General features: G+C 38.5%; 1 protein-coding gene across 6 annotated transcripts in view; it reads left to right on the forward strand.

The window, feature by feature from the left end:
- The window catches only part of Grm7 (glutamate metabotropic receptor 7), an 867,793-nt gene that overhangs the window by 790,792 nt on the left and 62,685 nt on the right, over positions 1-14,316 (forward strand). For 5 of the 6 annotated variants that reach the window (XM_021164768.2, XM_021164769.2, XM_029478551.1 and 2 more), the window contains exon 9: positions 12,757-13,003. In XM_021164768.2, coding sequence (XP_021020427.1) covers positions 12,757-13,003 — 247 coding nt within the window. Of the gene's footprint in view, positions 1-12,732; positions 13,004-14,316 lie in introns of those variants that run through there. The other variant, XM_029478553.1, reaches the window with a different exon arrangement.

Below are 14,316 nucleotides of genomic sequence, written 5' to 3' on the forward strand. Positions count from 1 at the left end.
TTTTTTTTTTTTTTTTTTTTTTGTATTTGCTTTTTAAGGGCTTCTATTTGTTTACTGTGTTCTCCTGTATTTCTTTAAGAGAGTTATTTATGTCCTTCTTAAAATCCCCTATCAGAATCATGAGATGTGATTTTAAATCCACATCTTCCTTTTTCCAGTGTGTTGGGGAATCCAGGGCTTTCTGTGATGGGAGAACTGGGTTCTGATGATGCCAAGGTAGTCTTGGTTTCTGTTGGTAAAATTCTTATATTTGCATTTTACCATCTAGTTATCTCTGGTGTTATATATTCTTGCTGTTTATAGCTGGAACTTGTTCCTTTTGTGGGTCTGTAAGCCCGTGTCAGCACTCCTGGGAGACCAGCTCTCTCCTGGAAGAACCTGTGTTCAGAGGTCTCTGAAACAGCCCAATCTCTGGGTGCAGATGGGGACTGGCTGTTTCCTTGCCCAGCTACTCCAGTGTTCTTGCACCCATTGTGCTCCTCGACACCTAGCTCAGAGAGTTATTGGAGAGAAAGTGGCTATCTCACCCAGGAGCCCAGGAGTGAAAGCACTACTGGGAGAACAGGCCTCTCCTGGCAGGACCTGTGTACAGAGGGCTGAGGACAATCTCAGCTTAGGGATGCAGATGGCAGACTGGAAGGTTCCTGACCCAGCTGTTCCACTGTTCCTCTGTTCCTCTGTTCCAAGTACTCCTGGCTGGTACTGTTCCCCAGTTTCTTTTATTTTTCCTCCCTATTTTGTAGCTTCAAAAAGCGTTGACATTTTAAAACATTCATTGTTAGTTTCAAAATCAATCTCTCTCTCTCTCTCTCTCTCTCTCTCTCTCTCTCTCTCTCTCTCTCTCTCTCTCTCTCTCTCTCCCCAACAATGATCCTGGGAAACATTTGATCTCAATCAAAGCTTGAATGCCTCAATGAGTTGTCTTGGCAACAGCTCTGATTTTCCCATTGAGAGAAGACAATAAGATGCTACTGAAAACAAGACATGCATCCTGCCAAAGTAGGCTAAATGTTGTTTTTGTGGGTTCTGGATGCTAGGAGTCACCACTGCTAATTGTGCTTCATTGCTTCATGAATATACAAAGGATGGATTAGACGTAAAAGGGATTATTCTCAGAGCAACATAGTCCACTTTATCCTTACAGCAGTTTAGGAAATACATTTATTTAAAGGATGTGAACTTGATAGGAGCTTCATGCTGTTTTTCCTTTTGCAGAGCAATTTTCAACATCTCTGTTCTCTTAGATAAGGTTACAGAAGGAACTAAAGACTGAAAATGGAATCTCTGTCTAGGTGAGGACTATTCAAGATGCCATTTCCCCTCAGTATCAATTTGTATCCCCACCCAAGTAGTCAACACAGTCAGAGAGGACAAGCTCAATAAACATATAATCATTGAAGAACTATGAATTATATTCTAGTCTCTCTCTCTCTCTCTCTCTCTCTCTCTCTCTCTCTCCTTCTCTCTGTGTTTCTGTCTCTCTCTATGTCTCTCTTTCTGTCTCTGTCTCTCTCTTACACACACACTTTCACAAATACACACTTACACTGAGCACACACACATTCTTGAATGTGAATGGCAATGCTTACTGAAAGCATAGAATAGTATTTTCTAGACTTATTTGGAATTTTTTCAGTGGACCATGGAACTTAAATGGAAATCTTTGGCAAGAATGAAAGATAAGGTGAGGAGGATACAAGAATATTCTAGGAAAGTCATAAATTGTAAGCAAAGGCTCCAAGGCCAAAGAGAGCAACAGATCCTGGAGAATTAATGGAAACTTGTACATCTCATCACAGGTAGACTGGTAACCTATAAAACTGATAGTAATAAATAACTTTTAATTTTGTATGGATTTATTTTTTTTAATATTTTTTATTACATATTTTCCTCAATTACATTTCCAATGCTATCCCAAAAGTCCCCCATGCCCCCCCCCACTTCCCTACCCACCCATTCCCATTCTTTTGGCCCTGGCACTCCCCTATATTGGGGCATATAAAGTTTGCAAGTCCAATGGGCCTCTCTTTCCAGTGATGGCCGACTAGGCCATCTTTCGATACATATGCAGCTAGAGACAAGAGCTCCGGGGTACTGGTTAGTTCATCATGTTGTTCCAACTATAGGGTTGCAGATCCCTTTAGCTCCTTGGGTACTTTCTCTAGCTTCTCCAATGGGAGCCCTGTGATGCATCCAATAGCTGACTGTGAGCATCCACTTCTGTTGTATGGATTTATAAAACAAGGGAACACCCTCTCTTTAAAAAGACAAATACTGAAGGAGATATATACTGATTGGCAGGTACCAGGGTGCAATATAAATTAACATCAGACCCTGTCTGATTGTCTCATTCTGTCCCTCGGTGATTCTCACAAAATAGTGTGATTTCTTCTCTATTACATATTATAACTTGATTCATTTTATAAGGACTAAACACCAGTTCAAGAAGGTGACATAAAAATGGTTTATGTAAAAGCAAGTGCAAAGCCTTCATCCAAACCAACCATGCTGTTGTTATAATCCTATTTTTCGGCTCTTACTGAACAGGTTTTCTAGAATGCATCAACTCAATTTTATTTTTAGCTGCTATTCACTAAGCCCTTACTGTGATCCAATGAGTTGGAAGAGATGGTTTGTATTTACAGTGTCTAATAAGGAAATGCTTAATAAAAATATTCATAATGAATAATCACAAGAATGGTGGCAGAAATAAAAAATGGTCATAATTTAGAACTGAGTGTCAGTAATGACTGCCAAAGATGTGAATGGAAAACACAGGTGGCCAGATGTGAAAGGCCATGGGAAGAGTAAGCAAAGTAGAGGAGCCATCATAGGCAAGGACCCAAAACAGACCGGACACAGGTCATTCAAAGGACTTGAAAAAAGGGAGGAAATTTAGAAATGGAATCCAAATAGGTTTTGGACCTGGTAAGGATTTTTTGTGTTCATTTGAAATGTGACAGAAGTTGAGCAAGCATATTTGAAGAGGCATCATGGCTGTGAGCCCCCAAGATTTCTAAGATGAACAAGACTTGGGAAAGGCCCTGACTCTAAAGCTTTTCAAGGAGTCTAAAAGGGACCTGCAAAGATGCTCACTGGGTAAGAGTTCTTGCTGAACAATTCTTAGGAATCGAGTGTATATCAGAGTATCCATTTGATGTGTAGGACATCCTGTTCATACCTATAATCCCAGCTCCAAGTGAAATGAAGAAAAAACTGTTTTCCCCTTGACTAGTTGAGAAAATGCAAACTCCAGGTTTGTGGAGAATATCTGCTTCAAAAGGAGAAGGCCAAGAGCAATGCAGAAGAACACTAGACACTCTCTTCTGTTCTTTGTATACACCACATTCACATGTGTGCCTAACACTTAGACATACATATATAAAAATAGATAAATGTCTTAGTTTGGGTTTCTATTGCTGTGATAAAATAACACAACCAAATGCAACTTGGGGAGAAAAGGGTTTACTTCATCTTAAAATTTGGAGTCTATTGTGAAGGGAAGTTGGAGGAGGAACTCAAGGCAGAAATCTAGAGGCAAGAATTGAAGCAGGCAACATAGAAGAACACCACTTTCTGGCTTATTCCTTATGGCTTGCTCAGTTTACTTTAATTACCTCAGGAAACCTTGTCATTGGTGCTACCATCTACAATGGGCTGAGTGCTCCCACATCAAGCATTAATCAAGAAAACATTCAAAACTGTACACAGACTTTCTTACAATCTTATATAAACATTTTCTCAATTGAAGTTTCCTAGTTGCATTATCTAACAATTTAGACACAAAGGGAAATGAGTCTCAGATAGGCAAGATTAAGGTCATGAAGCACTCACATCTACTCTGTGACTGGCCAGGCCCATTTCCTCTCACTGTACCTTTGGGGGACTTGGCTAAGCAGTCTCTGTCATACCTTAGTGTGCCCACATTTCCATAGATCTGTTTACAGAAACCAGCTGCATGACGCTGTATTTGAAATTTCCAAGGCAGCTTTTTCTGAGGCCCTAAACTACTCCATAGCTCTGGACTTCAACGCGGAGGTAGAACATCAGAGTGCAGTGACTCAGAAAAGCAATGGTGAACGTTGTTGATGTCATTGAAGCTCTTTACCTGTCATCTAGAGATGACACCTGGCACATTAGTGAATCTGTGGTATGATATTCTGAACAGTTAGGTCCACAGGCAGGACCTGTATTTCTATCTACAAGAAATGTCACCTCCCTCGACAGTATCAATATTCACAGAACATGGAATATATTCAGTATAGAAGTTGAAGGGCAAGAGAGGAGAGATTTGACCCACATGAATGCAGAATTATCAACAAAAATAATAGGCAGCCCTAATGAAGTGGTAAAAGAAAGCTGGGTTTACCAATGAACAAAACTTCCCAAGTTCAAGTCAAAGCCATTGCCAATGGCTTTGAGGACACTTTATTTTGATGAGAATCTCATGCTGACCTCTGGCAATAATGTTGCTGAGTTTAATTGTGTGGTAAGTACTCACAATTCCAATTTTAAAGCACATGGAATATGCATGAGGAATACTAGGGGCACTTGCTATTTAACCCCTTTCCTGGCATCTGTAGTTACATTTGATTCTAGTTTGTTTTATGTACCGTAGAACTCTCAGGAGGACTTTGAAGCTCATTCAGTTTGGGTAGCTTTGCACGTATGAAAATGGAGCAGCTCCCATGTCTTTAGAAAGAGAAGACTTTAAGCTCAGGTTTTATGTTTTCAAAACACACTGATTGACTTGCATGGTAACACAGAACATCTTTGTATCACTCCCAAGATATTGCCCAGAGTTTTTGCATCATAATGCAGAATGGGATGGGTGTAGCTTCCTTCAGAAAAGGCTGTTAGGTTCCGTCTGGGTGAATGTGGCTGGAGATTGAAAGGGAGTTGATGAAATCTGACAGAAGTGTGTCTCTCCAGGCTGATGGTGGGTGGGAGGGGAATGCTTTGTGCTTTGTGTGTTAAATCACTGCCAGGCAGAGTCCTAACATTTTTGTGCTCTCTAATCAGCAGGAGGGGTAAATAACCTTTGTGGTAGCACAACACAGGACACAGTGACAGTATTGGATAAATATAAGAATGACACTCCTGTTTCACATTAGAAGTTGGATATGTTTTAAAATCAAAACTGAGAGGACTAAGATAAGGGAGAGAATTTCTGTGTACATGGGTACATATCTGGGTGTATGCCTAAGTGTTTGTTTCTCTGCTTGTGTATATTTATCTGTGAGTGTGTCACATGAGTGCTTACCAGCTTATATATATATATCCACATTTGTGTATTATGTGTACATCTGTGCACATACATCAGTGCATGCATATTTCTTGCCTTCATGCACAAACATGTGTGAATGTATGTGCATATGTTCATGTTTGTAGATAACTGTATAAGGGTGTGTGGGCATTAATGTGCACATGTGTGCATGTCTTTCTATGTATGTGCATGTAGGCTGGATTTGTCCATGTACAGCACAGTCAGAAGTAGCTTTCCTAGAGGATTTGACATTGAGTCAGTCTTGGTGGGTAAGAATGGTCTGGCAAGGGCAATAGGAAACATTTCCTACAATGCAGACAACTAGACAAAATGCAGCTATGATTTTGTTTTTTGGGAGAAGAGCTAACATCATGCTTCCAGTCATGAAAGAAAAGCATATGGACATATGTGATTCTAGCATAAGCAAAGCCATGGATCTCACGCTTCAGCATCATCTGACTTGCACTTACCTAGAGCACCTGCCAAGTAGGTAAAGGAATTATATGTGTTCTAAGCATCATGTCTGCAGTGAGATAGTAAATGGGAAAAGCAGAACATATGTGAAGCCAGGATTTATCTAGGATCAATCTAATGGGAGCCTATCCCAGACTTCCTGCAGTATCTTTAACTATACATCAAGCAAGGTAGAGAGTTAGCAAGTATTTAAAGGAAAAAGATCTACATGGAAGAATACGAAGAGAATTTGTCAGTTACGAGACTCATAAGTGCCACTCACATTTTCCAGGCAACTACCCCATGTCAGCCACTGTGTGAACAAACCCTTTTCTTGTAATTTCCTTTATCAGCTTCCATAGGATAGCAGGAGACAGGGTTTCCATCAGACCTCGAGTAGCCCACATGAGCCCACAGAAGTCTTTACTTTCTGACTTACTAGAGCTGAAGCAGCTGGCCCACAGTCACCCTTAACAACTGAACAGCAAGAGCTACAGTCAACTCTAACAACAAAACACTTCTTTCCTTTAAATAAACATGCTAAAAGGTGAAATCCCTTACTCACTTTAAAAAAATAAAAAAGTCTTTCCCTCATTTCATTCAAGAACCTTTGTCCCCTTGTTATGTGGCATTGTTTGTTTGTTTGTTTGTTTTGGACTAGATGGCCACTTTAACTAGGCCATCACTGGTACAAGTGTTAAAGATTGAGAAAACCTATATTGACTGCCAAGAATTCATTTCAGTTTTGTCCCATGAATTCTTCAAGTATCTGCCAGGTAATGTCATTCCTTCTTCAACGGGGACAGAATCAAGGAACATTTTCATTTCTATTCTACAAGCTCTAGCTGGAGAGAAGCATTTGAAGCTGCTCCAGGCACCTGAAGACTCCAGTCAAGCTCTTTCATCCCTCATCTCAGCCAACACCTGCGAACAAGCAAAATTGACTGTTTCTTCGCAAAACAGTCAATGACAGATGAAATAGGGATTTGAGTAGACTCCCAAAACAAACTAGAAGCCAATTTAATACAATCCTCTCAAAACAAGCTGTTATTCATTGGATTCTACATAAAATGCAGTCATGTCAAGATGTATTAAGAATGTAAGGAAAAAAAGAACTGGAAAGGAAGCAGGTTGTTTCTTGTATTAACCAATAAATCAGACTGTGACACTGCCATTATTATTGAGTGCTTATTACCTGCTTGGCACTCTTCAGTATCCTTCCCATGGCAATAGCATTTGAGCTTAACAACACTCTTATATCATAGCAAATCCAATCTTCACAGGAGTAATGAGAGAACTAATATATACTCATCATGGAAAACATGGACTAAGAAAGACAACAACAATGATGGATGCTAAAGAAGTTTGACACACCAAATCTCTGCTTCAGAAGATTTCTATTAACCAGAATTTAATGAGTTCATATGCCGTGATAGGCATTTTGTGTCTTATCTAGTCAGTCCTACCTAAAAATGGTATTTGTTTTTAAAGATTCGCCATTAATGGCAATAATGTGCCTTGCAAACCATAAGATAAATGGAAAGATCGTATGATGAGTATAGTAACTACTGACATCATCAGTCTCTCTCTCTCTCTTCCCTCTCTCCCACTTTTCTCTCCCCTCTCCCCATCTCTCTCTGCCTCTCTCCTCTCTCTTCTCTCTCTCTCACCTTTCCTCTTCTCTGTCTCTTTTTCTCTCTCTCCCCCCATCTCTCTCCTCACACACACACACACACACACACACAGAGGGGAGATTAAAATTATTTATAAATACATAGATACTGATTTTAGTTTAGGAAAATGACTGATAATTGTATAAACAGTACAATCAAAGAACCTAAAGTTTTCTCATGGAAAAGAACACAAGGAGGTGCACTGATAATTGATATTGAGGCTGTGGAAGACAATTTCTGCAGATGTCTGAAGCAGTCACATGTGTGCAACTTTTATGGATTTATCTGCAGCTTGGTTCATCTAGGTGGGCCTAACATGCCCCCCAAGTGTTTCCTGTGACACAAACTCTTATGTGCAAAATGATGTAATGCTTCTAATGTGTCAAAGTGCTTCTAATGTCCCCTTCACTCTGTGATAAATTTGCATTTTCTTTTCTCCTCTTCTTTAAATGTTTTGACCATTATAGTACCTGGAATTTTCTTTCATTTTATTAAAATCATACATTTATATAGAATATTTTGCTCAAATTTGCATAATGTGTAATGCCCATTTTCTTCCCTCCAATTCCTCCCTTTTTCCCATAAACAATACTTCTTTCCTATTTTGTGAGTTACTTTTTAAGCTCCTGGAGCCGACGTAGGATTGATATAGCTATACAGTCATCTTCTGGAGCATGGGCAGGCTCTCAATGGCTGCATCCCTGACAAAAACTGTCTCTTTCTCAGCAGTCATCTATTGACAATCAGATACAGTAAAATTCCATAACCATCTCCCTCATCCATACTGGCATTTCTTTTGACTTGTGCTGGTCATATGCATGAAATCACAATGCCTAGGCACTCACATATTCAACTGCCTTGAATTTCAAGCATTGGGGCACACTGATGGCACCATTATAAATAAACAGGCGAGTACAACCAGAACAGTATATGAGCAAAGGCAATTCACTTGACTATGAAGATGGGGAAAGTTGTATGTAGAAGGGACAACATTGAACATCAGGTCAGAAGTAAGCAAGGCCTCACGTACAGGGCAGAAAGGCAGAGGCTATTTCAAGAGGAAGCGGTAAGCAGATACCAACACAAAGTGGGAAAAAGGTTATAATAAAGCTCTACATTATCTTGTCATGGAATGTTTATTTATTTAAACAGGCTATGATTAATTGACAAATAAAATTACACATGTTTGTTATCTACAGCATGTTTTGACAGGTCTGCATTTTAGAATGGCTAAATCATGCTAATTAAATTATATTACCTCACACATATCTTTTTTGTGGTAAAAAAAAAAAACCTGAGGATTTTCAATCAACAATTTGTAAGTACAGAATACATGGTTATTAACTACAGTCAACTCATCATAAAGAAAATCTGATTTCTTTGTTTCTGCTATTATAATTCAGCTCCGGATGGCAGAGCATGTGTCTGTCATGCTTGAAACCCAGCACCTGGGCCAGAGCAGTCACACAGCAGTTCCTCAGTGAAATGGTATTCTTGACATGGTATTGCAAAATATCCTTCACTTACAGTGTGTGTATATGTATATATATATATATATACATATACATATATACACATACATATACATATATACATACACACACACACACACACACACACATATATATATATACAACTGTGAATTTCTGGCATACAGTTTTCATGTGTCTCCTATGTCAGTAGCTTGACACCAATAAATTGCTTCAAACCCTTTTTCTAATAAAGTACTATTAATGAAGACTTACATGTATAAATATATTGCTGTTTATTTTGCAATTGTCAATGAAGACAATAGCAGGGATAATGATACCATTTTGATAAATCACCAAATCTGAATTTTGTGTTTTCTCAATGGCTCTGATCTTTCTTCCTCGGCTATGCCCTGTATTTCCTCAACTTTCTTTATATTTTGGAAGCATATTAAGACTGTCATAATTCCCAGAGCTGCAAGTCTACTAGCCTTGCAGCTATTCACAGCTTGCTTCAAAACATCCCAAGCTTGTCTTCAGATAAACTTTGACAAAGCAGCTGGCAACTTTATCATGTTGTCGAGCTGTTTCTTCCAAATTGCAGCATTCCCTGCTGGCAGTGGGAAGGAAGCTGTAGCACTCAAGAAGCTAAAGGTTCTGAAGACGCCCAGGAGACTTGGATAGTTAGGAGATCCATAAAGAGCCATTCCCAAGATTACATAAGGAGCAAACAATTGTTGGGGAAAGAGATGTTCCCTTAGGTGGAGCTGCAAAGAGTACAGGAAGCTGGACAGGATATGTAAGCCATCACTCATGCTAGAATGGGCTTTTCAACAATGTTCCTACAGGTACTCCAAGAAATTGCCTGACTTACAAAGGTAGACTTGGGTGGAATCTTTTATTTGAACTGTCCTTAGTGTCCTATTGAATAAATGTTAGGTCACATTCCTCCCCAGGGTCCTCAAAAGTTCATGAGTATAGGGAGTATTTTGTGTATAAAAACAGCATATCAATTCTATGACAATCTTTCCCTTGCTGGAGAAACACAAAGCATTGATTAAAATGGCATTTCCATGTGATCAGTGGGAGATACTGAGCTTCTATTAAAGACAGACTGAACACTGAAAGCTTTCTAAATTCTTAACATTTCAAAGACAAGAAGTCAACTAATAGTGCTATGCTAATTTCTGGAGTAGTGAAGACATTTCATGACATGCCTCCACATTTTTCTGTAGCTATTAGAACTAGGAAAGAAGAAATATGAAGTATATCCAGATGAACTTTGCCTGGCATTGAGCTATCTCTAAACCTGTGCATTATAATCACACATGCTCCCAGCTATATTTCTGTCTGCTTAGGCAGGAATACCATGGATTCTTAAAGATACAATATCCTAAATGGCACACATACATCCATAAGTATAAAGTATATGAAAGTGTCTACAAAAAAACCCCACATTATTCCAAAACCCCTTCCATGAGAAGCTAACGTGGCAGATGGTATGTCTAGAAGCAGAGACTCTACTGGCTCATTGATTCCTGGGGTCCTGAGAGATCTTCTTTCCTCATTTACTAGTTTGATCCCCACCTTATGAGGTAGGAGCTGCTATTATCTTTATTTTAGAGTTGAAAAACTGAAAGATGGAGAGAACCCATATAACAACAGTTGCCAAAGTAGGATTTTCAAAATGTATTTAGATTGATGCTACATATATTAAGGTGCATATTCTAAGGCTATCTGTGTTCTTCCCAAATGGTGAACACAATTTGGATAATGTGAAGGGCAATCTTTTCTTTACTAGGCAGAAGATCAGATAGCTAAGGCTGGATTAAACTGAAGGGAGGACCATTCCTGGCAAGGAACTTCAGCTATGTGTACATGGGTACTCACTCCCTAATGAATGGGACTAACCGTAGTTTCTAACTTATTACTTTGGCTAAGTTAATTAGGTAGTTATAAGAAACTGGTATAAACTATCCAAAAGTAAAAAGAGTAGTGCATTATATGATAAGCATCATGTGAACTAAAGACCAACATGAAGTTAAAAGTGTTGCAAATTATGTTGCTAAAAGCAAACACTATATAACATCAAGATGAAATGCTAGCAAATCCTTATGCTAGGGTGTCCACAACTTGGTTTGTTTATTGAAATTTCATGGGATTGATCTTTTTAGATCTGCATATGTGGAACAGGAATAGCCTGAACATTCTCATAGATATGACTCCTTACTGTTTATGTAACATTTTTTCAGGACTAGAGATGGAACCCAGAACCTTGAGCGAGATGCAAATGTCTCATGATTTTTTTTAATCAAAAATATCCAAATGTTGGTTAGATCTAAAGGAAATATATATGGAATGACTGTGAACCATGACATATAATAGGGAAAAGAGGTGTCAAGCAAATGACTCTATCTGCTATATATTTATGTAGTATCTTATACTTTCCTATTAGGTAGAGAATGATGCCTCTAGACAGGGTCCAACATCATGGAACGTATAATAAGAGATGGAGACAGATTAAATTCAAAGAAGTAAGAATATAATTTTAAGCAGAGACTGATTCTATCCAGGAAACTGTCTTTGGAGAAGTAAAACTGCAATAGGTGAGAACATTCTGGGAAGAACATCTGAAGAGGCAAAGGAGAAACAGCCTAGGTAGAAGCAAACAAATTTAAATGCAAAGAACTTGTACAAAAATTCCATAGTTGAATGAACATGGTCTATGTGATATCTGAAAGACATTCCACAAGGGTGAATATTTAGGAAATTCAAACTCGTGCAAGAGTTGAGCAAGAGAATGAAATTCATCTGAAAAAAAAATGTCAAAGACAGCTCATATAGAACCATGTAGATGCCCAATGAAATCTAACATGAAAGTAGGGGTTGTGGACAATCATGATCCAATTCATTGCCAAGGATCTAGGGGTTGAACTGATGCAAAAGACAAAGCTCACTAGTTTCCTCATCTAATCTAGCCGTTAGAACCCATGTATAAGTCAAATATATCCATTTCTAAAGAGCTCTAGGTGACAGGAAGGTATATCATAGTCATAGAAGTTCTGGACCACAGAAAGTTGGTCGTGGCTCTACTCTTCCAGACTACGTGACTTCATATACCCTTTGACACTTACCCTTTCACTAAGACAATGACTCCAAACATTAGACAGTAAACCAATGCCTTATCTAGTTGACTGCCCCAGAATGCACAAATCTATGATAATGGGGTGTAGGTACCACCCAAAGTATAAATAGCACGAGGGCAGAATAAGGTATTAGAATCCAATTATCAGTTTATCAACATGAGAAGAGTAGAAAAGCCATAGCTAGATGCTGCTGTCTTGACTTTTATGTTTTATAAACATATGTAAGTCAAAAAGTCTTACTTTTTAGGGAAATTGAATCACTACTCTGTCGGTTTGGCAAAGGTACGCTGTGTTACAAAAGCAATACAAAAGCATGATTTAAAGACAGAAATAATTTTAAAATAAAGGTCTCAGAATCTGTGCATATCAATCATACATTAAACTTTTCGTTTTGAGGTTTAAAATAACAGGCAACTTTTACACAAGATTTCAATAGTCTTGTGTTATCTGTAATTTGTGTTATTCTATCTATCATTGTCACTAAAAGTAATTTAAGTCTGATTAAAAGTCTACACTGAACACTATTCTGTAAGATAAGAGCTCTATGCATAAGGACTTGCCCAAAGTTAACTAACATAAACTTAAGCTCTGAAATAGATACACAGCCAAGTTGTTTCCCTTTTTAGCAGAAAATCCTTGGCATGACTATTTTTCTCCTAGCCATATTATCTGTGACACAGCTTTAAGTATTCACACCCTATCTGTGGTCATTGTATTTGTAATAGTGCCTTGTATGTTGTGTCTCCTAGCTCTACATACAAACCACCACGCTTACAATCTCCATGAACCTAAGTGCATCAGTGGCGCTGGGGATGCTATACATGCCGAAAGTGTACATCATCATTTTCCACCCTGAACTCAATGTCCAGAAACGGAAGCGAAGCTTCAAGGCCGTAGTCACAGCAGCCACCATGTCATCAAGGCTGTCACACAAACCCAGTGACAGGCCCAACGGTGAGGCAAAGACAGAACTTTGTGAAAATGTAGACCCAAACAGTAAGTAACTCTCCTCTTATTTTTCTATCCTGCATCAAAAAAACTGTAGAAAGTGGGATGTGTGTTGCTGTTCTGTGGAGTAAGCTTGCCTTGTAGATGGTTTGTGCTGATGAATGGTAACTTTTACTCTTTTGACTTTGATGAATCTGCTACCATTTTCTTGATAGAAAGTTTTTCAGAGTTCTGCCTCCTCCTTCTCCTGTCTCTTTGTCCTTTGCTCCAGGAATATCCAGTGAGAATAGACATGTCTATCAGGGCTTCATTATCAGGCTTTACCCACTAGGGAAATGATGCCCTCTTAGGAGGACTGCTTCCTGCTGGGAAAACAACTTCCTATTAGAGAAAGACATACCTACTGAAATAGAACATTAGAAGTAACATTAATTTTTTTGGAGAACTTTATATGTATTCCTTCCTTCCACTGAGACGTGAATATTGATAAAATTATTTCCAAAGCAAGCCTTTTAGAAATAGAAGCATAAAGTTTTGGATAAAACTGTTAAACTTTCATTAAGTACATTGGCCTGAAGACTGCCATGCTAAAGCAGCACACACTTGGGTAAAGTATCACCTAAGCCACTGATGAAGAGAGACATTTTGTGAAGGACAAAAACTTGCAGCTATGATTCAGAATTGTTAGACTCAATTCATAGCACCCAGGTAAACTCTAGTGTTGCCTGCAAAAGATGTAAAATCAAATGCACATAGGACATCACATACATAACACTACATTAACTTAGATAGTAGCTGCATAAAATTCTCGATTATTATTTTACTACCAATGTGATAGTGAGTGTAGATTTTTAGATGAGAATTACCAGTACTGGGATTTGCATTTCAGGGATATTTTGGCCAGATCTTTATGTAGTAAAAGATACAGTCATTCATGGTGGTAATTTCTGTTTTTAACATAGAACAGATTTCATATTTTCAACCAAGTCATAGAAAACACAGTTTTTTAAATTATGAACTATTCTCACTATAGACATATTTGCAAACAAACAGAGAAGTACAATAGGCTGAAGGGCTTAGTTTTAATGAATACTATACAAGTATCCATGATCTTGGCACATCCTCATTTATGAATGCGTATAGGAATATTAGGAAAGACTTTCAAAGTAAGTGTGGTTTCCACTTGGAATGTCAACAGAGGAGATTATATGGTGTGATGGGAGGAGGAAAAGGATTGTTTCAAAGAAAAAGAAGTAGAATAAAGTTGGAAGCTCTGCCACATCTCTAGAACAACTGGTTAATGTGAGCTGGAAGAGCACATGAAGCTCTGTGATCATTACAGTGATGGAACAAGTAGGTTT

This window comes from Mus caroli, chromosome 6 (assembly GCF_900094665.2).
Source record: "Mus caroli chromosome 6, CAROLI_EIJ_v1.1, whole genome shotgun sequence".
Taxonomy (NCBI): domain Eukaryota; kingdom Metazoa; phylum Chordata; class Mammalia; order Rodentia; family Muridae; genus Mus; species Mus caroli.